Here is a 23059-nt window from a genome sequence, read left to right as displayed (position 1 = left end):
GCATGACCGAGCACCGACGACAATGGTACTGTGGTGTACAGGAGCGTCAGCGTCGACTCATACTCCATAGCTTAGTTGACAATGGCTCCAGTGCCGAACGTTCGATGTTCGGAAGCTGAATTTAGGTGGGCCACTGGAATTCAAACTTTTACTTTTTTGAGGACATGTTTTTATCGATATCTCACGATCTGCGCGCATTCGCCACGTCAAATATTGACCGTTGGTATTAAAAAAATGTGCTTTGAAAATGTTACCAAGTGGAAGTGCCACTTTAAGAGGTGACATGTACAGTGCGTATCTATGGCAAGGGAGTACAAGGTTAGGAATAGTCCTAAATGGTAATGTGACTTAGAGTTGAAGCAAACTTGATTGTAACAAATTACTTAATATTGTATCATTGAATTTATGACACTGTGATGGCTAAGTAGGCTGTGTAATATCGGTCTAATTGTAGGGTGTTCATTGGGCACAAAGTATGGACTGGATAAGTGGTCATATTTTGAATACGCAGATCAAGGAAATCCCTTTCAGGAATAAATTCATACTTACCTCATTTTTATCAAACCCATATAAAGCTATTGGCCTACTTAAGCCAACTCTCTCCATCTTTTCAAAACGATAAACTATAGGATGTATCAAAAGTTAAGGTCATACACCAAGTTCAACAGAAAAATAATGTGTGCATATGAACATCTGTCATTGCATTCACAAACAAGCGACCTAGCGGCTGATATAGCTCCGCTGTGTTTATGTAGAGAATAACTATTTTTGACACATGTTGATGAAGAAGGTGGAAATCTTTGATAGCTCAATGCAGTGGCCAGAAATAGAAGATTTCATTGTACTTTGAATATATCACATAGTGACATTGGATCATCCCTAAGAACATGTCAACCAAAGCTATCTGATAAGTAGTGTTTTGGAGAATAAAATTTTCTGACCAAAAATGGCAACAATTGCCCCAAAAAATACAATTTGCAGATTTCATCATCATGTCAAAAGATAAAATTTAGTTCATCTATAGAAACCTGTATACCAAATTTCAAAGCTGTTGAACAGTACTTTTTGAGAAACACATTTTTTAACCAAACATGGAAAAAAATTGACCCAAAAATACAAAATTGCAGATTTCATCATAATTTCAATAAATATTATTTAGTTCATCTATAGAAACCTCTATACCAAATTTCAAAGCTATCAGATGAGTAGTTTTGAAAATACACATTTTTTGACCAAAATTGGCAAACATTGCCCCAAAAATACAAAATTACAGATTTCATCAGAAATTCAATATATATTACTTAGCTCATCTGTAGAAACCTGTATACCAAATTTCAAAGCTATCAGACCAGTACTTTTTGTGAAACACATTTTTTGACCAAAAATGGCAAAAATTGCCCCAAAATTACAAAATTGCAGATTTCATCATAATTTCAATAAATATCATTAAGTTCATCTGTAGGAACCTGTATACCAAGTTTCAAAGCTATCAGATGAGTACTTTTGGAAATACACATTTTTTGACCAAAAATTGCAAAAATTGCCCCTAAAATACAAAATTACAGATTTCATCAGAAATTCAATAAATACCATTATGGTGATCTGTAGGAACCAGTATACCAAGTTTCAAAGCTATCAGATGAGTACTTTTGGATATACACATTTTTTGACCAAAAATTGCAAAAATTGCCCCAAAAATACAAAATTACAGATTTCATCAGAAATTCAATATATATTACTTAGTTGATCTATAGAAACCTGTATGCCAAATTTCAAACCTATCAGACAAGTACTGTATGAGAAATACATTTTTTGACCAAAAATCGCAAAAATTGCCTTAAAAATGCAAATTTGCATATTTCTGCACAATTTGAACAAATCTGAAATAGATCATCCCTAGGGACATATGTACCAAATATCAAAGCTATCTGACTGGTAGTTTTGAAGAAGAAGATTTTTAAAGATTTTTTTACCAAAAATGACAAAAATTGCCTTAAAGATACAAATATGCAAATTTCACCACGATTTGAACAAATCTGACTGAAGTCACCCTAAGTAAACTGCATATAAAATTTCAAAGCAATCGGACAAGCGGTTTCAGAGAAGAAGATTTTTTTACCAAAAACAACAAAAAATGCCCCAAAAATACAAATATGCAAATTTCACTACGATTTGAACAAACTTAAGTGAGGTCACCCCAAGTGAGCTGCATATAAAATTTCAAAGCAATTGGACTTGTGGTTTCAGAGGAGAAGGCAATTGTTGACGGACGACGACGGACGACGATGGACGACGACGACGACGGAAAATCAACCTATTTGATAAGCTACGCGTCGCTGACAGCGGAGCTAATCAAACAATAGCTGTGCTTATGTTCAATAATATTTAACATATGAACATACAGTGTATATAACATAATCTGTGTATGGTAGAATCTTCTGGCTTGTGAATGATCTTGAAAATAAGCTAAGTTCTACAAAGGAATCAACTTTTTGATGTCAAACATAATTGATAATCTTATACAATACGTATTTTCCAAAACCTGAGGCCACATTTTGTAATGTTAACTAAAGTATGAGGCAACATTATGGACCATTATTCAGACTTACAAACCCTGCCCCATACTTGCCACATATTCTGTGCCTTGCATCAAGCACAATCCAGAACACAAAACCAAAGGACACACATATGTTTCAGACATACCAAAATAATTGCACACAAATGAAAAATAACTGAGGAATTACCACAATTGTCATCATAGCAAATTTACTGTCACACCTGCACGTCGTGAGAAATAGGTACCATAGGGTAGTTAAACTTTTGGTGGTTTTTTTTCATATTTTGAACAGAACTGCATGACACAATCTCTAATACCCACCCTACTTCAAGCGAATAAAGTAAGCAATTATGTAAAAGGATATCATATCCAAAACGTATGGTATCACCAGGTTGCATTGAAATGTACTTTTGCTCTGGAATCCGAGTCTCATTCACAAATGTCTGAGGGAAAAAATCAAAATTAATGTAAAATATTGTTACAGTCACGATTGTTTACACAATACATGTTTTTGCTAATGATCAATGCTTAATCAAGAATCTTTTATGGAGACAATACAATCAAGAAACTTATGTCGATGAAACTGTGTTTCTTTTCTAATCACCAAAATTGATACATATGTGACTTATCACATGGTAGTTTCCTGAGAGCCTGATTTCTTATTGAAGTCCAGCTTATTGTAGCGACATATCTTATAGACACTTTCAGATTTTTATTTTTTTCTCAGTTATAGAAGTCCCAAGCCCTAGTAAAGTATATATTTTCTGAAAGCCCTGATATGATATTGGGGAATCCAACCATGCATAGTACACAGTCATTATTTGCATAATGTTCATATGAAAAGCGTTTTGCTGAACCTTCCAAAAATTGGTTTTCCTCCATTTTTGGGTGAAATTTATGCATTGACATGCCTTAGCAATACCCTTCAAATCTGATTCTGCGATTTTTTCTCCGAGTCTCCATTCAAATTATATGGCACGACAATTACAATTCATTGAAAAGTACCTTAGTCTAACACCTTCAATAGTGCATGACAAAAAAACAATGAAAACAATGCCATATAAAGGAAATCCCAGACACAGCTTTGAAGATTATTATGAAGGCTTGTCAATGCACATATTTCAACCACAGGGCCTTGTGAGCAATATTTCCGGCATCAAAGTTGGGATGTTAAGTTCGTTCAAATTTCCCAGGCTTTCATTTGGTAGACAAAACTAAAACACTACTAAGCCACAAACACTAAAATTACCATAAGTAATAAGTTTGTACCGATTGTGCAAAGTCGGGATGATTAAATCATGATTAATCTAATGAACATTTCTAAAACAACACGAATGTTTCTGGGATCAAAATGAACTCATCTGTCTGTTTATGATTTGACCAAAGACAGTGTAGTGGAAGACCAATTCTACTGCCGATGGCTTAACAGTGATGCCTACTCGTGTCTGATCAGCAAAACAGAAAGGATCGCGTTGAATTTTCTAGCAGCAGGCTCAAGTTGGCCACAAGTAAATTGCTTTGTAGAGATTTATCGCGAAGGAAAGCCATTGGGTGTGAGAATGAACACAAATAGAAAACCAATACTATCACTAGGAAAACTCTCAAGTCAATGAAAGCAACTCGATCTGCAAATTACGCATTTGACACGACTTCTTTTCGTTGTCGATGTTATGGAACACAATACTTTTTCTTTTGACTCTTTGCAAGCCCTCACCTTTCTAAAATATAAACTGTCTGATGTGACCCACGTAAAATTATTGTAGGTGGAGACATGTTTTGGTGAAAATACATTGATTTGTTTGAGATTTTGCTGTGACATCATCATGAAATAAATGATCCGCAGAGTGCTTTGTGGCAATGGAATAACCACAATTTCGTGGTTATATAGTTGCCACATTCAAAAACTTTACGAGTTTAAAGTATATCTGACAGGTGATACACCACGAGAGAAAGAGAGAGAGAGAGAGAGAGAGAGAGAGAGGGGGGGGGGGTTGTATCCAAGACGCCAACAATGCTTGTCTTTGTAGTGACTCTCTAGGTTCGTTTATTTTTTTGCCTGTTGTTTTTTGCTTTTCTTTGCAATTTCGCTGGTTTAATTGCTTGTGTTACAGATTCATTGACATTATTGGATCTTTGTGTCTTTGTGTTGCTCATTATTTCCCTCCTTTGGATAAATGTGACGGAGATACGTTTCGAATCAAGAATTATGCAAAGAAATATTTGATTTATATAAGTGATGAACCTTTGAAAAAAACGAGAATATTTTGATCCATTTTGACTTTCCCCATTGATCCGGCTTCAAAGTCAAAGTAGTAAACCCAGCGATGACTCGTCGTGGAATGATGTATGTTGATGTTTTACTTCGGGAAATGTTCTTGAAATGTTATGAAATTCTATCGGGGAATTAGTAGTTACTAAATGGTATATTTTTACGACCATGGTATATTGTACAAATGGAGGTATTACAAAACAGAATAGCAGCCTTAATTTTGTTTTAATTCAATTAAATTTCCTTTACCGTTTGCGCGACATCTCCGTCATAAGATAGTTCTCATTGGTCTATACGTGGTCCGTACACGTGGTCTGTATACGTGGAGGTAGAAAGAAAGAGGGACCTCCATGGTCTGTATAATGACCAACGTAAAGAAAGGAGGTAGCTACACTTGCCTAGGTCTGACGTCTGTGGCACTTAGATATCAAAACAGAGTATTAGAATTACAGGAATAAACATCAGCAGACTGTCGTGTTAGTTGTGAGGTTGTTGCGAGATAGAAGCAACACGTACATGTCGCGTAGATCGTGGAGTGGAGCTTGGAAAGCCTTGCTACAGCGTACACCCGAGAAACTCCAAACGACCAGGGCCAGTCTAGTCTTGGAGGTAACATAGCAACCTGTACGCTTCATAATCAATTGATTTTCTCTCACAACAAGCGACCTAGCGGCCGATATAGCTCCGCTGTGTTTATGTAGAGAATAACTATTTTTGACACATGTTGATGAAGAAGGTGGGAATCTTTGATAGCTCAATGCAGTGGCCAGAAAAAAGTGGCTAAAATAGCTGCAAAAATACACAATAGAAGATTTCATCATACTTTGAATATATCACATTGGATCATCCCTAAGAACATGTCAACCAAAGCTATCTGATGAGTAGTTTTTTGGAGAATAAAATTTTCTGACCAAAAATGGCAACAATTGCCCAAAAAATAAAATTTGCAGATTTCATCATAATTTCAAAAGATCAAATTTAGTTCATCTATAGAAACCTGTATACCAAATTTCAAAGCTGTTGAACAGTACTTTTTGAGAAACACATTTTTTAACCAAAAATGGAAAAAATTGACCCAAAAATTCAAAATTGCAGATTTCATCATAATTTCAATAAATATTATTTAGTTCATCTATAGAAACCTGCATACCAAATTTCAAAGCTATCAGACCAGTATTTTTTGAGAAACACATTTTTTGACCAAAAATGGCAAAAATTGTCCCAAAATTACAAAATTGCAGATTTCATCATAATTTCAACAAATATCATTAAGGTGATCTGTAGGAACCTGTATACCAAATTGCAAAGCTATCAGATGAGTAGTTTTGGAAATACACATTTTTTGACCAAAAGTGGCAAAAATTGCCCCAAAAATACAAAATTGCAGATTTCATCATAATTTCAATAAATATCATTTAGTTCATCTGTAGGAACCTGTATACCAAGTTTCAAAGCTATCAGATGAGTACTTTAGAAATACACATTTTTGGACCAAAAATGGCAAAAATTGCCCCAAAAATACAAAATTACAGATTTCATCAGAAATTCAATATATTACTTAGTTCATCCACAGAAACCTGTATGCCAAATTTCAAAACTATCAGACCAGTACTTTTTGAGAAATACATTTTCTGACCAAAAATCGCAAAAATTGCCTTAAAAATGCAAATTTGCATATTTCTGCACAATTTGAACAAATCTAAAATAGATCATCCCTAGGGACATATGTACAAAATATCAAAGCTATCTGACTGGTAGTTTTGAAGGAGAAGATTTTTAAAGATTTTTTTAACCAAAAATGACAAAAATTGCCATAAAAATACAAATATGCAAATTTCACCACAATTTGAACAAATCTGTCTGAAGTCACCCTAAGTAAACTGCATATCAAATTTCAAAGCAATCAGACAAGCGGTTTCAGAGAAGAAGATTTTTTTACCAAAAACACCAAAAAATGCCCCAAAAATACAAATATGCAAATTTCACTACGATTTGAACAAATCTGTCTGAAGTCACCCTAAGTAAACTGCATATCAAATTTCACAGCAATCAGACAAGCGGTTTCAGAGAAGAAGATTTTTTTACCAAAAACACCAAAAAATGCCCCCAAAATACAAATATGCAAATTTCACTACGATTTGAACAAACTTAAGTGAGGTCACCCCAAGTGAGCTGCATATAAAATTTCAAAGCAATTGGACTTGCGGTTTCAGAGGAGAAGGCAATTGTTGACGGACGACGACGGATGACGGCGGAAAATCAACCTATTTGATAAGCTCCGCGTCGCTGACAGCGGAGCTAATGATAAGGAAAGTACTTCATTTGGCCTCAATTTTATAAGACATCAGGGGACAAAATATTTCTTCCCGACTCCAATATGTTTGTATTATTACTTTATATGAAAATTCAAAGCGGTCATCGTCGCTGCTGAACTCCCGGGCTGAACTACTTAGAACATTACGTAATGGCGTTCACGCATACATGCATACCTAATAGTATACGTTGTTTACTCCTGTTTATCATACATGCATAAATTACGTGTCTAGGTACTTTACTCCCATCCTCTTGCCATGGACCCTGAGAGTTTCAGCCCTTTCCGTCTACTACCTTATGAGCTGCTAACGAGGTATTTGGTCAGGGCGATAAGCCCCCACATCGGTGATCGGCAGAACAAATTAATGAAGGGGATTGGGAAGGGCAATTAACAGATATAGACTGTTTTCTTTGAAATACTATACACAGATAGCTAGGGTAAAGTAATAGGCACACACTAGACACAGGTAAGGCTTGTATAATGAAAATAAATTTAATACAAGACATTTATTGATCATATTCATAACTTCTAGACGAATATTGCTTGCGAGACCCTGTGTTTCAACTGGAAATCTTGCTAATCATCATCATATTTGCTTCAGTGATTCTATGCATATCACCTTAGTTACTAAAAATACTGTCAAGGACAGTGTGCTCACATTCGGTTTGAATTGGTAAATTCAAGAAATATTTAAACCAGAAGAACAAGAATGACAAAAGCAAATAAGGTCTGCAACTTAGGTACTTTAGGTCACATTTAGGAACATGCATATCAACTTCTATAGCAATGGGACAAGCAGATCCTACATACATAAGCAAATGTCGACAAAAAAATTAGCCAGAGAAGCTTGACAAAAAGAAAATGTGGGAGAGTGGGGAAAAAATAAAGAGTGGGAAAAAATGTACAAGGGATCTGGTAAAAAGTAATGCTACCTCATCAATCTTCTAGCCCGCTACCCCCTCCTGAACATCAAATGTTCCACCCCTTACATAAGACCAGCTGGCAGAAAATGTATTTACAATCTTAGGGATGTTTAATTAATGCTATGAGTGCTATCATTCGAATGTAAACAACATTTAAATCAGTTACAGATAGTGAAATGCCTTCCACTGTGGGGGGATTACGACATCTGGAATTACCCTGGATCCAAATTTCTCATCAGTTCTTGTGTGTATTACATGCAAAAGTTGCAAAAATTGGCTTGCAATGAAAAAATTTACCTCAACTTCGTTTTCTGGATCAGATTTTACTACAAATTGATATTAAATATGACAAAATTATGTTCACAGCCTTCGAAACTGTCTCACAACATATCCTGGGTTGGTGTAGGTCATTTAAGGTCACAAACTGAGAAAATTACCTAAAAAATACCGCAATTATACGGTGTCGCTCAAATTTGATCAGAATTGGTATATACCAGTATGGGTACCAAAGATCAACAATAAATGTTGTTTCTATCTGTTCAGTACAGGAAAATTCTACGTTGATGTTATGACAATGATTTCTGCACAGTACAACCAGAAAAACAACCAGAAATATTTAAACCACAAAAACAAGAATGACAAAAGTAATTAAGGTCCGAAACTTTAGGTACTGAAGGTCAACTTTAGCAACATGCATAGCAGAAAGGCAGCTAGCCCCCCTTAGTTTGACCATAGACGGTCTTCCTCCCCTCTACTGACGGTCTTCCTCCCCTCTACTCTCTATGGTTTGAGCAGGTGTGTTAATATGTAACAGTTCATAAACAATGACAGGAAATGACTCAAGTCGGTGGAGTTGGCCTGTTTCAAGCCTGTTTCAGAATTTCGCTTTTTCTTACCTCATTTGCACATTTTTGACACTGATGTGTTCATTTGAACAAATTCACATCTCAACCCCTACATCTGCCTGTACACCAAATACTGAGACGGTAGCTTTGGCGGTATGGGAGCCTTTGCGTGTGACGGACATACATCCGCACATACCCACAAATATACAGACACAGACGCCACTCAGACTCATCATATAAGCTCTTTTTGGTATTTATATTTAAACCAAATATGAGCTAAATATACAAATTTGGGGGTTTCCCAACACTTTGAGCAGAAAATATATCTAATAACATCCCTCGGGACTTTTGTACCAAATTACAAAGCTATCAGACAAGTAATTTTGAGAACAAGTTTTCTTGACCAAAAATGACAAAATTGTCTTAAAAATACAAATTTGTATATTTCAGGACAATTTCCACATATCCAACTATTGTCATCCCTGGACATCTGTACACTAAATATAAAAGCTGTCTGTCCAGAGGCTTTAAAAAGAAAATACTTTCTAAGATTTTTTGACAAAAAATGACAAAAATTGCCCCAAAACAGTAATATTTCCAATTTTGTCGTAATTTCAACAATTAGAAGGGTAACAACCTTGCAAACATCCAATCCAAATTTGAGAGCAATTGGGCTAGCGGTTTCAGAAAAGAATAAATTTTACTTAAAATGAGAAAAATAACCAAAAAATTCAGCAAAAATACGAAATTCGAGATATCTTCACAATATTCATAAAACTGATTTTGATCAACCTGAGGAACCTGTATACCAAATATCAAAGCTATCAGATTAATAGTTTTTTAATAAAAAAAATTTTGACCAAAAATTTGGAAAATTGCCCTAAAATTACAAATATGAAAATTTCAATACATTTTGTATCAACTTCACTGAGGTCATCCTGAGGAACATGTATACCAACTTTCAAAGCAATCAGATGAGTGATTTCAGAGAAAAACATTTTTTGACTAAATACTGAAAAAATCACCCCAAAAATAGAAACATGCAAATTTCATCCCAAATTTTACAGACCTAATTTAGAATACCTAAAGGAACCTGCACACCAAGTTTCAACCCAATCTAACCAACGGTTACAGAGTTTTAGCAATTTGCAGTGTTTTTTCTTTTTTCCCCGCATTTGCATATTTTTGACACTGACAAGTTCATTTGAACAAATTCACACCTCCATCCCGAGGTGCACCTTTACACCAAATACTAAGACAGTAGGTGCTGCGGTTTAGGTGTTTTTGATGTGGACGGACATACATACATACATACATACATACATACATACATACATACATATATACAGACATGCAAATCAGATGCAAATGAACTGATTCAGCTTATACGATAACCTCACATTGGTATACCAAATGTGAGCTAAAAATTGTGTGGGAGAGAAAATAATGTCGAAACTGTCTCACAACATATCCTGGGTTGGTGTAGGTCATTTAAGGTCACAAACTGAGAAAATTACCTAAAATATACAAATTTGGGGGTTTCCCAACACTTTGAGCAGAAAATATATCTAATAACATCCCTCGGGACTTTTGTACCAAATTACAAAGCTATCAGACAAGTAATTTTGAGAACAAGTTTTCTTGACCAAAAATGACAAAATTGTCTTAAAAATAGTGTCAATGACACTGTCCTCCCATTTTACAGAGATACTAAGTACTAGTACACACATGACATTGCATTCTTACAGGTTGATTACTAAGAAAATTCCATTGCAAGTTCAAATTAATCTTATACCCCAGCAATATGAAATGCTCCATGTCATAATGACTTTTACACATGTGACAGAAAACAACCCTAGGATCAAGACTATCATGTTTTACAGCAATCCAACAAATACTTTGGGAGAAAATGATTTTTTGACAAAAAATGGGAAAAATTGTCCTTAAAATACAAATATGAAAATTTCACCACAATTCGAACAAATCTGACAAAGGCCAACCCTAGGATCATACATACAAGTTTTCAAGGCAATGGGATGAGCGCTTTCAGAAAAGATTTTTTGACCAAAAAAATCCGGGTAAATCGCCCAAAAATACAACTTTCAAAATTTCACAACAATTTGAAGAAATGTAACTTTAATAAGTCACTATAAAGAGCCTGCATACCAAGTTTCAACCAAATCTGGCCAGTGGTTACAGGGTTTTAGCAATTTGCAGGATTTTTCCTTTCTTCCCCTTCGTTTGCATATTTTTGACTTTGACATGTTTCTTTCAACAAATTCACATCTCCACCCTTGGGTGCACCTGTCCACCAAATACTAAGCTGTTAGGTGCTGTGATTTAGGAGTTTTTAATGTGGACGGATATACATCCGCACATACTAACTAACATACATACATACAGACAGACAAACAGACAGACAGACAGATAGACATGCATACAAGCGTACATTTATTTTTACAGCTTTTAACCTCCAACAGCCAACCAACTTGTCAATATCAGCTTGTTCAACTTGATACTACTGCTTATAATAATATAAACGAGAGTTAATTACATTCTAATTAAAGTAAACAAGACTTGCTTATCAAGATTTACGTCATTTAAAGTAACAGCATATCTGTCAGGTTATAAAGAATCTTCAGCTGGATATCTTTATCAGTATTTTCATCCTATTAACCAAGCACATTTTAACTTTCAAATTAACATTGCAAGTAAGTTCTGTTGAATAAGTTGAGCCTGTAAGTACTCAGAGAAAGCACACAGAAGAGACAAATATTTGCAACTTAAAAAGTTCAAGGTCATCAAAAGCATTATAAGGAATCATGTAACACTTTCATTGCACTGTTTACACAGATTGCATAATTGCTATTAATAGCACAAGGAATCTTACAGCCCAGCTTTACCATAAAAACCCTATCACTTTGACCACTCTTTTAATTGACCACTTTATTTTTTTCCTCAAAAAGTAATTTTATTGTATGCTTACCAAGTCAACCATTAATGGAAATTGGAACTTTCTCTATCTCTATTTATTTGACCAACCTATCATGACAAACTATTATGAGAAATTTCTTTTAGATAACATACAGAGCACAATATATGACGGTTCAGAATATGTCAAAGTTGGGATTCAGGAAAGCTGCCTTTACATGTTTTAATCCTCCAAGATGGTAAGCAGTTCACTATGAACTGTCAAAAAAATTGAACATTCTAATAATTCTACACTAAAATTATTTTGGCTTTGTTGATATCCTAATTAATTCAATTATTTAAAAACTTATTAATTATTTTTTTCTGGGTGAATTGATAGGGTTATACAGTACAAGAGTTACATACAATGTAAGTCAAATTCAGTTAAAACATCAATTACTGTCTAACATTGCATCATTCCTATAAATAGCACCTCAGCCTGGAACAGCACAATCATAATCTGCTCATTCACACAGGCAGTACTTGACTTTGAATGAATGACCTACTACATTTCACCTATGTACCAAATTTGAAAGCATGGCAAAAAGTATCGCAAAATTTGCAAATTGCAGCTTGAGTTCATAGAGTCATCTTCAGGTCGCTCCTAGGAACTTGCACATCCAATTAGAAAGTAATGGCATACACAGTTTCAAAGAAGATTTTTTAAACCAAAAATGGCAAAAATTGCCCAAAAATACAAATATGCAAATTTTGCCATAATTTTGATGAATTCTATTTTGAGTTATCACAAGGCACCTGCACGCCAAATTTTAAAGTGATTCGACCGTTGGTTTAAGAGAAAAAGATTTTTTACTAAAATGGCAAAAAAGAAAGAAAAAAATTCATTAAAAATAGAAAGCATCAAATATTGACATCAAATCTATATGTTTAATGAGTTGGGCCTAAGGTACCTAAAACCCAAATATGACAATGATCAGATGAGTAGTTCCTGAGTTATTGATTTTTGACCATTTTCACAGTTTTTTCTACCTCATTTGCATATCTATGAGACTAAAGAGTTCATTTTAACAACGGCACATCTACACCATGTATGGCATCACTACACCAAAAATCAGCTTAATACGTGCAGCGGTTCGTGAGTTTTTGCGTTGGACGGACAGACATCCATACATACATACATACATACATACATACATACAGACAGACATCTCACATACAGACTTTTTTCAACCATATAACCTCCCATTGCCATATATGTATGGCACATGGGAGGTAAAAATACAAATTTGTATATTTCAGGACAATTTCCACATATCCAACTATTGTCATCCCTGGACATCTGTACACCAAATATAAAAGCTGTCTGTCCGGGGGCTTTAAAAAGAAAATACTTTCTAAGATTTTTTGACTAAAAATGACAAAAATTGCCCCAAAACAGTAATATTTCCAATTTTGTCGTAATTTCAACAATTAGAAGGGTAACAACCTTGCAAACATCCAATCCAAATTTGAGAGCAATTGGGCTAGCGGTTTCAGAAAAGAATAAATTTTACTTAAAATGAGAAAAATAACCAAAAAATTCAGCAAAAATACGAAATTCGAGATATCTTCACAATATTCATAAAACTGATTTTGATCAACCTGAGGAACCTGTATACCAAATATCAAAGCTATCAGATTAGTAGTTTTTTAATAAAAAAAATTTTGACCAAAAATTTGGAAAATTGCCCCAAAATTACAAATATGAAAATTTCAATACAATTTGTATCAACTTCACTGAGGTCATCCTGAGGAACATGTATACCAACTTTCAAAGCAATCAGATGAGTGATTTCAGAGAAATACATTTTTTGACTAAATACTGAAACAAGCGACCTAGCGGCCGATATAGCTCCGCTGTGTTTATGTAGAGAATAACTATTTTTCACACATGTTGATTAGGAAGGTGGAAATCTTTGATAGCTTAATGCAGAGGCCAGAAAAAAGTGGCTAAAATAAGCTGCAAAAATACACAATTGAAGATTTCATCATACTTTGAATATATCACATCGGATCATCCCTAAGAACATGTCAACCAAAGCTATCTGATGAGTAGTTTTTTGAGAATAAAATTTTCTGACCAAAGATGGCAACAATTGCCCCGAAAAATGAAATTGCAGATTTCATCATAATTTCAAGAGATCATATTTAGTTCATAACTTCACATATAGAAACCTGTATACCAAATTTCAAAGCTGTTAGACCAGTACTTTTTTTGAGAAACACATTTTTTGACCAAAAATGGGAAAAATTGCCCCAAAAATTCAAAAATGCAGATTTCATCATTATTTTTTAATAAATATCATTTAGTTCATCTACGGAGACCTGTATACCAAATTTCAAAGCTATCAAATGACTAGTTTTAGAAATACACGTTTTGACCAAAAATGGCAAAAATTGCCCCAAAATACAAAATTACAGATTTCATCAGAAATTCATTATATATTACTGAACTCATCTGTAGAAACCTGTATACCAAATTTCAAAGCTATCAGACCACTATTTTTGAGAAATACATTTTTTGACCAAAATGGCAAAAATTGCCCCAAAATTACAAATTTGCAGATTTCATCATAATGTCAACAAATGTCATTAAGGTGATCTGTAAAAACCTGTATACCAAATTGCAAAGCTATCAGATGAGTACTTTTGGAAATACACATTTTTTGGACCAAAAATGGCAAAAATTGCCCCAAAAAATACAAAATTGCAGATTTCATCACAATTTCAATAAATATCATGTAGTTTATCTGTAGGAACCTGTATACCAATTTCAAAGCTATCAGATAAATAGTTTTGGAAATACACATTTTTTGACCAAAAATGGCGAAAATTGCCCCAAAAATACAAAATTTCAGATTTCATCAGAAATTCAATATATATTACTCAGTTCATCTATAGAAACGTGTATACCAAATTTCAAAACTATTAGACCAGTACTTTTTGAGAAATACATTTTTTGACCAAAAATGGCAAAAATTGCCTTAAAAATGCAAATTTGCATATTTCTGCACAATTTGAACAAATCTGAAATAGATCATCCCTAGGGACATATGTACCAAATATCAAAGCTATCTGACTGGTAGTTTTCAAGAAGTAGATTTTTAAAGATTTTTTTACCAAAAATGACAAAAATTGCCTTAAAAATACAAATATGCAAATTTCACCACAATTTGAACAAATCTGACTGAAGTCACAAACTGCATATCAAATTTCAAAGCAATCGGACAAGCGATTTCAGAGAAGAAGATTTTTTTACCAAAAACACCAAAAATTGCCCCAAAAATACAAATATGCAAATTTCACCACGACTTGAACAAACTTAAGTGTGGTCACCCCAAGTGAACTGCATATAAAATTTCAAAGCAATTGGACTTGCAGTTTCAGAGGAGAAGGCAATTGTTGACAGACGACGGACGACGGACGACGACGGAAAATCAACCTATTTGATAAGCTCCGCGTCGCTGACAGCGGAGGTAAAAATCACCCCAAAAATAGAAACATGCAAATTTCATCCCAAATTTTACAGACCTAATTTAGAATACCTAAAGGAACCTGCACACCAAGTTTCAACCCAATCTAACCAATGGTTACAGAGTTTTAGCAATTTGCAGTGTTTTTTCTTTTTTCCCCTCATTTGCATATTTTTGACACTGACAAGTTCATTTGAACAAATTCACACCTCCATCCCGAGGTGCACCTTTACACCAAATACTAAGACAGTAGGTGCTGCGGTTTAGGTGATTTTGATGTGGACGGAGATACATACATACATACATACATACATACATACATACATACATACATACATACATACTGACATGCAAATCGGATGCAAATGAACTGATTCAGCTTATATGATAACCTCACATTGGTATACCAAATGTGAGCTAAAAATCATTAACTATACAAATTAGCAAGTAATTAGAATGAGACTACAAAATCTTTGCACACTATTACAAGTTTGTTATATCAATGCCTGAACCACATTTCATCAAATTTGAATAAGTATTTCTTGATCTGTCACCTTCATTACAAAAATTCATCAAATATGCAAATTAGCTATTAATTGATACAAAACCAGCATATATTTCTCCGTGTGATATTAGAGCTCTGTGTGGGACACATTAAAAGCTTCATCAAATTTGCCACAGTGTCTCTGGAAGCCCTATTTGCATATTTTTGACATGAAGATACTGTATTTATTTGAACAAATTTAAATCTCAACCTTAACAGTGTTTGATCTAGGACTTCGAAAATAGGGGCCATTGTGGGCCCACTCTCTTGAAAAAAGGGGGCCATTGTGGGCCCCTTGCAATTTTTAAAGAGGGCCCTTGTTGATCCAAAACAGCGGATAAAAAGTGGTTCCCAGAATCATTGATCAAATTAAATTTGCAATTCATTGTTTTTTAAAAGGCTAATAATGGACAGATTGGGTTGCCAGGCAACATTTTAAAAGACAGATTCCACTGTGTGCTAAAGGAATTGACAAAAAGGTGCAGTAGCTGTAACTGTTGATATTTTTCTTTGTGTGTCAACAACTGCAGTTTTTGAGCTTCAAGTTATTTGACTAGCATTCAGTTTGTCAACTACGTTTTAGTTCTAAAGTAAACCCTTATTGATCACAATTTAATTTAGATTCAATTGTCACCAATAACACTGCTAAAAATAGAGTGGATATACAGACTTTGTCGACAAACTTGATTTTTGGACAATTACAAAAAAACATTTCGATACTCAGGATAAAAACACTGAAAGCTAGCAGCCTATTAAAAGTGGCAGCTACTGTCCCTTTAATCAAATAATATGAATAAGCTACTGAAGTGACTGGCAGTTCACCCACAAGAAGGATCTCCAAAAAAAGACAGACGTACAGGTGAGTCAACATTTAATAACACACTTTTATTCGTTTTTTTTTCTCAAATTTTGACCGTTTTCTCAACTCAATACTGGTGATTATGCATATAATTTATTGCAGATATGTACCATCAGCTACCATCCATCATGTCCATAGTACAGCCAGTGCCATTGTGACACCACTTCACCTGAAAGAAGAAAATATGATTTGATTTTTTTTAATGAGCTGTAAACACTGAAATGCCAAATCTGATCTTAATAAAGATTTACCCTAACATGTAACATTTCTGAATTAATTTTTAAGTAAAGAGTAAAGGAATAAAATAAAAAGAGAGGTAAATAAGTTAAAAAATAAACTATTAAGATGTAAAATACTAGATTTTGGTGTCCAGAGAAATAGTAAACTTAGATTTGAGAACACACTCAAGCAAATGTATGTGAGTGTGTCTTTCATCTCAGTTTAATGTTTCTCTGTATATGCATATCTAGTATTTTATATTTCTTCAAAAATTTTAAGTTTAGAGTAAAGGACTAAATTTAAAATTTGGGGGTTCACAGTAAATTATGTTGAAAAAAAATAAATTATCAAAACTGTAAAATACTAGATTTGCATATTCTAGAGAAAAATTAAACTGAGACAAAAAACACTCACTCTCTTCTCTATTTGTTTGATGACAGAAATACGAAATATCATAACCGTTTTTGTACGACTGGAAACCCAACGTGGCTACCACGTTGGTATGCCAGTCACTGTCAAACGAACAAATAAACAAGTGACTTGTCCTCGGGAACTCGCAGACAGTTTACAAATATAACCATTCCCTGCCACTCGGATATTTTGATCAACCCAAGAAATGTCAGAAATAAGTGTCCAAAACACCATGCACTGATACCGGCCACTCCATCGTGTAATATAGTTATACCGTAAACCGTACGCATTGCCTGCTATTTGATCATAACGTACTACAGTCTAAACATACCAAAGTCAACAGTAAAATTCTAAAATTATATTCACCTGCTAGGTGCGGTTTTGTTGCGAACTGGCAACATTGGTCTGCGTGTCACTTTTTTACCCTTTCATCGTTGTACCTGCTTCTCGTCGGGCATGGGTGAGGAGACAACCGACGGCATTTATCAGAAAGCACGGCATATGACGCTGCATGCGCTCTGGCCTTCTGCACACGTTCCGTCAACGAAGTCATCCCAGCTTACATCATTGTCGCAAAATGTCATGATTAAATACATACCAAGTTACGGTAAATCTTCGTGTTATCATAGAGCATGGGCGTAAAACATAGCGGCTTGGCGAAAACAGATTACCAGGTGCCAGCCCAGAAATATTGCACTCGAAATGGCGCCAAGGTATGTGAAAATCGTGCCATAGCTGATTTTTTTGCGCAAAATGCGCAATGGCGCACTCTAGATCAAACATTGCCTTTAGTTACACAAGTACACCATATAATAAGATTGTGAGTTTTCAAGTTTTTGACTTGAACAGACATACACACATACACATGCTGTTGAGTGACCATATCGTATAAGCTCTCTTCATACTACTTAAAGTGTGAGTCCTGCCACATTTTGAGACTTTTTCGTTTGACTTGGGGCATATACTATAGTTCTGGGTGTCAATGAAATTGGTATTAATAAAACAAACATTTACACACAAACTGAAGCTTATTTGAGCGGTTTTTAGACGGTTGTATTATGTTATTTCGACGAAAACACGGGAAAAGTTGCTCTTTTCGATTTCCATCATGGCGACATTTTCCGGAAATTGCCGAGCTCGCCCCGTTTTGGCGTAAGTAGCTGTGACGTCACTAATAGAATGGCTGATGGTGACTTCGTGCATTGACTATGGAGATAGTGATAATTTCATGAGTGAAAGCAGTGCAACTGAGAATGTCATCGTCACAGAAGATATGACAAAGCTGTTCAGAATTTACAGGCCTGCAAATTTTAACAGTCGGAACCTTAACCTAAACGAGAACAAGAGCGGAACTCTTGTTGACCGTCGCGTCAGTGCTCGGGCGTCAGTGACAAGCCCACCGTGACCACAGTCGAAACACACCAGTGCACTACCGTACACACAACCGCAAGCTAACAAAATATAAATATAAGTCTGGAGTTGCCATCCCACCTTATTATTACTTCTCAACACAAATTGCCTCGTTCAAAATCTGTATATAAAAATTTGAATTACACCATGACGCTTGTAGATAAATGTAGTAGAGATCAAGTTGAAAATTGTCCACCGTTAATAACACACATCTTTCCTATCAACAGCTGGAAGTGGAACAGGCTGAGGGTCATGTTAGCATAAACACCAAAGGTAGTATTCTCGCCGCAAAATCTTCAGTTTGGCGTTATAAAACCTCACATGAACATTGGCACTTTTAAAAATATGTGACCGTAAAGACATGTCTAGCCAAATTCTCGGGAAGAGATAAATTAAAATTGACATGATGTAAATATCGGGCACACTGGCCCCCGAGGCCGGGCGGCTCAGCCGGCCATTTCTGTGACGGAGTGATCAGCTACGCTTCCGCAAATTTTTTTCTTGATTAAGTGTCAGCGATATAAAGCACAGTGTTCATTGTTTCATGACTACGAAATTCTCAAAGAAGCTAAAATATTTTAGGGGAGACTTAGTCGAGCAGAAGGGAACAGATGACGACAACGCGACTGCTTCGTCAACAGTATAAACTTCTTTGCTACACGTTGTGTCACTGTTACTGGCAGCGCCGTGCTGTATTATACACAACCTATCGTTCAGTCTCGCGCAGAGTCAGTCAATCACTACGTAAACTTTTTAGGAATATAAAATTAGATATCTCCTAACGTTACTAATTATAGAGTCACACATGCATGAGATCTAGTACTTGTATTCATTTATTTATTTACAATCACTTTCGTAAAGCATCTGAATCGGCGATCAGTCTTGGGGGATGTAAACACGGCCATACTTCTCCGCGGCCCCCGCATCCTTGACATGTTTTGGGCAACCTGTCGCAGTCTTGCTGCTGTTCTCGCTCTTGTCCGCAGTTGATGATGATACACGCGAAGCTTTCTGGTGACAATGGTCGTACTGGTACGGCATTGCGATTACATAATCGATGTAGTAACTCCAGGAATTAAAGTCTATCTTACCGTACATCTGGCTTCCGAACCGTGTTTATTCTAAGTCACGGCACTCGAAAATGTGCACCGCAGAAAACGCTTATCAGAATGCCTCTTTTCCGACCCTTTCTTGTAATTTTGTCAAATGCGGCTAATACATCATCCTAAAATGCAATAAACTGACAATGGCTGCAGTTACTTCGGCCACCAAAGGCGTAACTTCTCACCATGTTGAAGCCACAGCGGTAAGCATTCGCTATGGCCGAGGTGAACACACTCACTCGTACATTCTATTAGTTACGTCATTTCCGGTGGCAATGCCCGCGAATTCCGAAACGACCCGAATGGCAGCTAACTTCAAAGTCGCACAACATATTGCATTTTAATAATATTTAACCGCGTCGTTTCATTGGGGTGATGCATTTATTTGATAAAGTAGGGGTGGCAAAATCATATAGCATGGCTCATTTTAAGCAAAATTAACTTTGAATTTATGCGGGACATACACTTTTAAGTAAATTCTCCATGGGATTCAAACTTACAACTTCAGGCACCTAGTCACATTGCAAAAACATCAGAGTCAAATGTGAGCTAAAAACCAAATGCAGCTTAAAAATTGGGCAGTGCAAGATACATTACAGCAAGGAAATGGCCTATAAAAAACTTGAGGTGACCACATAGAGTGTAACTACATGTATGTTCATTCTTGCTGCTTCAAATCTAGAACATGTTAATCCTCTTTCCACCAGGCTCCATAGACAAGCCATAGAAATAACTACAACTTGGGAGAAAGAGAATTAATACTTACCCCATTTAGGCTGCCAACATCTTTTATCGTATACAGATCATCAAATTCATCATAGTTTATCACTGCATGGCGTTTATCCACAGTCCGAGACTAAGAGGAAATCATAGATTTCAAATGACATTCAGTGTTTTCATTAGAAGCCGGCAGCCGGCGAAATTGTACGTCTGTGACAGCACTTTCGCCGGCTGTAATTTGGGGGAAAACATTATAAAATGGCACAAACTTTGGTTAATACTTCACAAATTATAACCATCGACTGAGTGACAAAAGTACACGACGTTTGGGCTTGGCGCGACAAACGAGCCAAAAACGGACGAACGTGCACACGTATAGGAGGCCAGGCTCCGTACGCATAGTGTACAACTTGGGCTATGTATACATACAACGTCTTTTTATGCGAGGTCAGACAAGGTCAGTGTACTGTTCTAATATCTTATATCATTGGGTGAAAGTACGCCTGTCCTCTGTAAGCGGCAATATCATTGGGTATATTTCCCTGACCTCATTAATATTCTGCTACGAGTCAAAACAATAGCGACCAGCCATAGGAAAGCGTGTAGCTGTCAGCGATCACGTTTTGATGTGGTAATGAGCCGAGTGCAGCCGTCCGATGAATGTATCAATATAATTTTTTTAGTATTTTGGTGAGGTGTTCTTCAGAGAGCCAAATCAAAATCATGCATCGCCAACATGTTGTATTACGTGCGCTAAGTACGCGTACGCGACTATGACGCCAGAGCAAGGGATTTGTTTATAGCACTGTTGTAGAAAGTAGAATTACGTGATCAACCATCTACGTTAAATGCTAAAATCCTGAGAGTGGTCAGTTATGAACTCGCGGTTGTGGTTGCAATTCGATATTTTACCCCCGAAAACGGTAATTTGGCGGTGTACAAAATTTTGAGAAATATTGTACGTCTCAGGGCTGGCTTTTCACGAATATTTCTTGTGATTTCAACTCAAAGGAAAGTGGAATGGGCACGCTCTACCGTATCTGCCGCCTGCTCTAAATTTAGCACGCGATCCATGCTTTCATGTACATTTGTAGGTAAATGGCCCGATCATGAAACCTTTCAATGCTGGAAAAAGTGTCTCAATTTTATCGACTAAGTTTTGAATCTAGTAATAAATAACGTGTTTTGCCCCGCGTGAACTCTGTTAATTTTCTCGGTAAAAAATATCCAATTTTGTAGCATTTGCAGACGGTAGGCAAATTTATAATTTATGTAAATATTATTCACGTAGTTCATTAGATACATCACAGCCAGCTGGAGACTTCCCCTCATTTGTTTTGGTGGCGATGCAATGTTTTTCTTTTTTGCTATTGATACATGTACTAGTGCGTGACTGCTGGGGGAAAAGAAAGCAACACAATATTTTTCAGGACTTGTGTATTTTCTTTGACACAGCATATGCTTATGGAAAAAAGAGAATATTTTTCTTTCACAAGTTTCAGTGTACTGCACTTAAAAGGTCAGTCATAGAGGTAGGAAGCCCATAGTTGTTACTGATACTGCAAACACTTTTCTATTGTCATTTTGTTGCATCTAACTGAAATGTGTATTCACAAACTTTTTAGAGGCCTTTTGTGAACTGCAGGTGAAAAATAAAAAACAAACTCCAATGCCAATCCTGAGGCTGTACGTCAAGTTGTTTTACTGCTAGAGCAGCTAACTTTTTTGTTTCATTGAATTGGTAAATAAAGGGGTTGTATCTCACACTTCAGTGTTTTGCCCAGAGTGCGTTCTTGCGTCTTTTGACGCAAAATTAGCAACAATGTCCCGCAAAAATACCGGACATGGGTCACAGGGACGCACTAAAATCAGGGCTAGAATTGTAAGTCCAGCGTCCACAGAGAGACTACTTTTTTAGCTACCAAATTACATACTTGATAGCCCGTACAGTTATTGCTTCTTTATTGAGACAGTGAAACAATTAAAATTTAGTCTATTTTTTTCGTCACAGTGTAAACACTATTGGAAAATCAGTTAGTCTGTTACAGTTTACGATTCAGGGTATGAGCAAGGCGATGTGCGTCCACTGAGCCCTGCAGACTTGGTGACAGACTCAAATACCAGGCCACGTACGATCCCGATAACCAGGCAATGATTTCGGAAGTGGAAGGCTCGTAAAAAGAACAACAAACTTTTCACAAAGCAAATTTTATTGACCACCAACTTTGAATGAAACTTTTACTTGTAAATACATGTATATGCTAGTACAGTGAAGTACGGAGAATCAAATTTTCAGTCACTATACTGGCCCGGGCACATGGCATCAAACGGCATTGACTGTACGTGTATTTTGGTGTACTGGAAGCTCATGACTTTACCTAAAAATATCATCAACCCCACAATTTTGTTGAAACACTATATCCCTGACTTTCAAAGTAGTAA

General features: G+C 35.8%; 1 protein-coding gene across 3 annotated transcripts in view; it reads right to left on the bottom strand.

The window, feature by feature from the left end:
- The window catches only part of LOC139150538 (centrosomal protein of 170 kDa protein B-like), a 146774-nt gene that overhangs the window by 116232 nt on the left and 7483 nt on the right, over positions 1-23059 (bottom strand). For all 3 annotated transcript variants that reach the window (XM_070722970.1, XM_070722972.1, XM_070722971.1), the window contains exons 3-5: positions 20664-20753; positions 2922-3000; positions 550-632 (exon numbers count right to left, since the gene is read on the bottom strand). In XM_070722970.1, the coding sequence (XP_070579071.1) occupies positions 550-632; positions 2922-3000; positions 20664-20753 (252 nt within the window). The remainder of the gene's footprint in view (positions 1-549; positions 633-2921; positions 3001-20663; positions 20754-23059) is intronic.

This window comes from Ptychodera flava, chromosome 14 (assembly GCF_041260155.1).
Source record: "Ptychodera flava strain L36383 chromosome 14, AS_Pfla_20210202, whole genome shotgun sequence".
In the NCBI taxonomy this organism is placed as follows: Eukaryota; Metazoa; Hemichordata; class Enteropneusta; family Ptychoderidae; genus Ptychodera; species Ptychodera flava.
The sequence above is the reverse complement of the archived record's forward strand: the minus strand, read 5'-3'. Positions and strand labels throughout refer to the sequence as shown.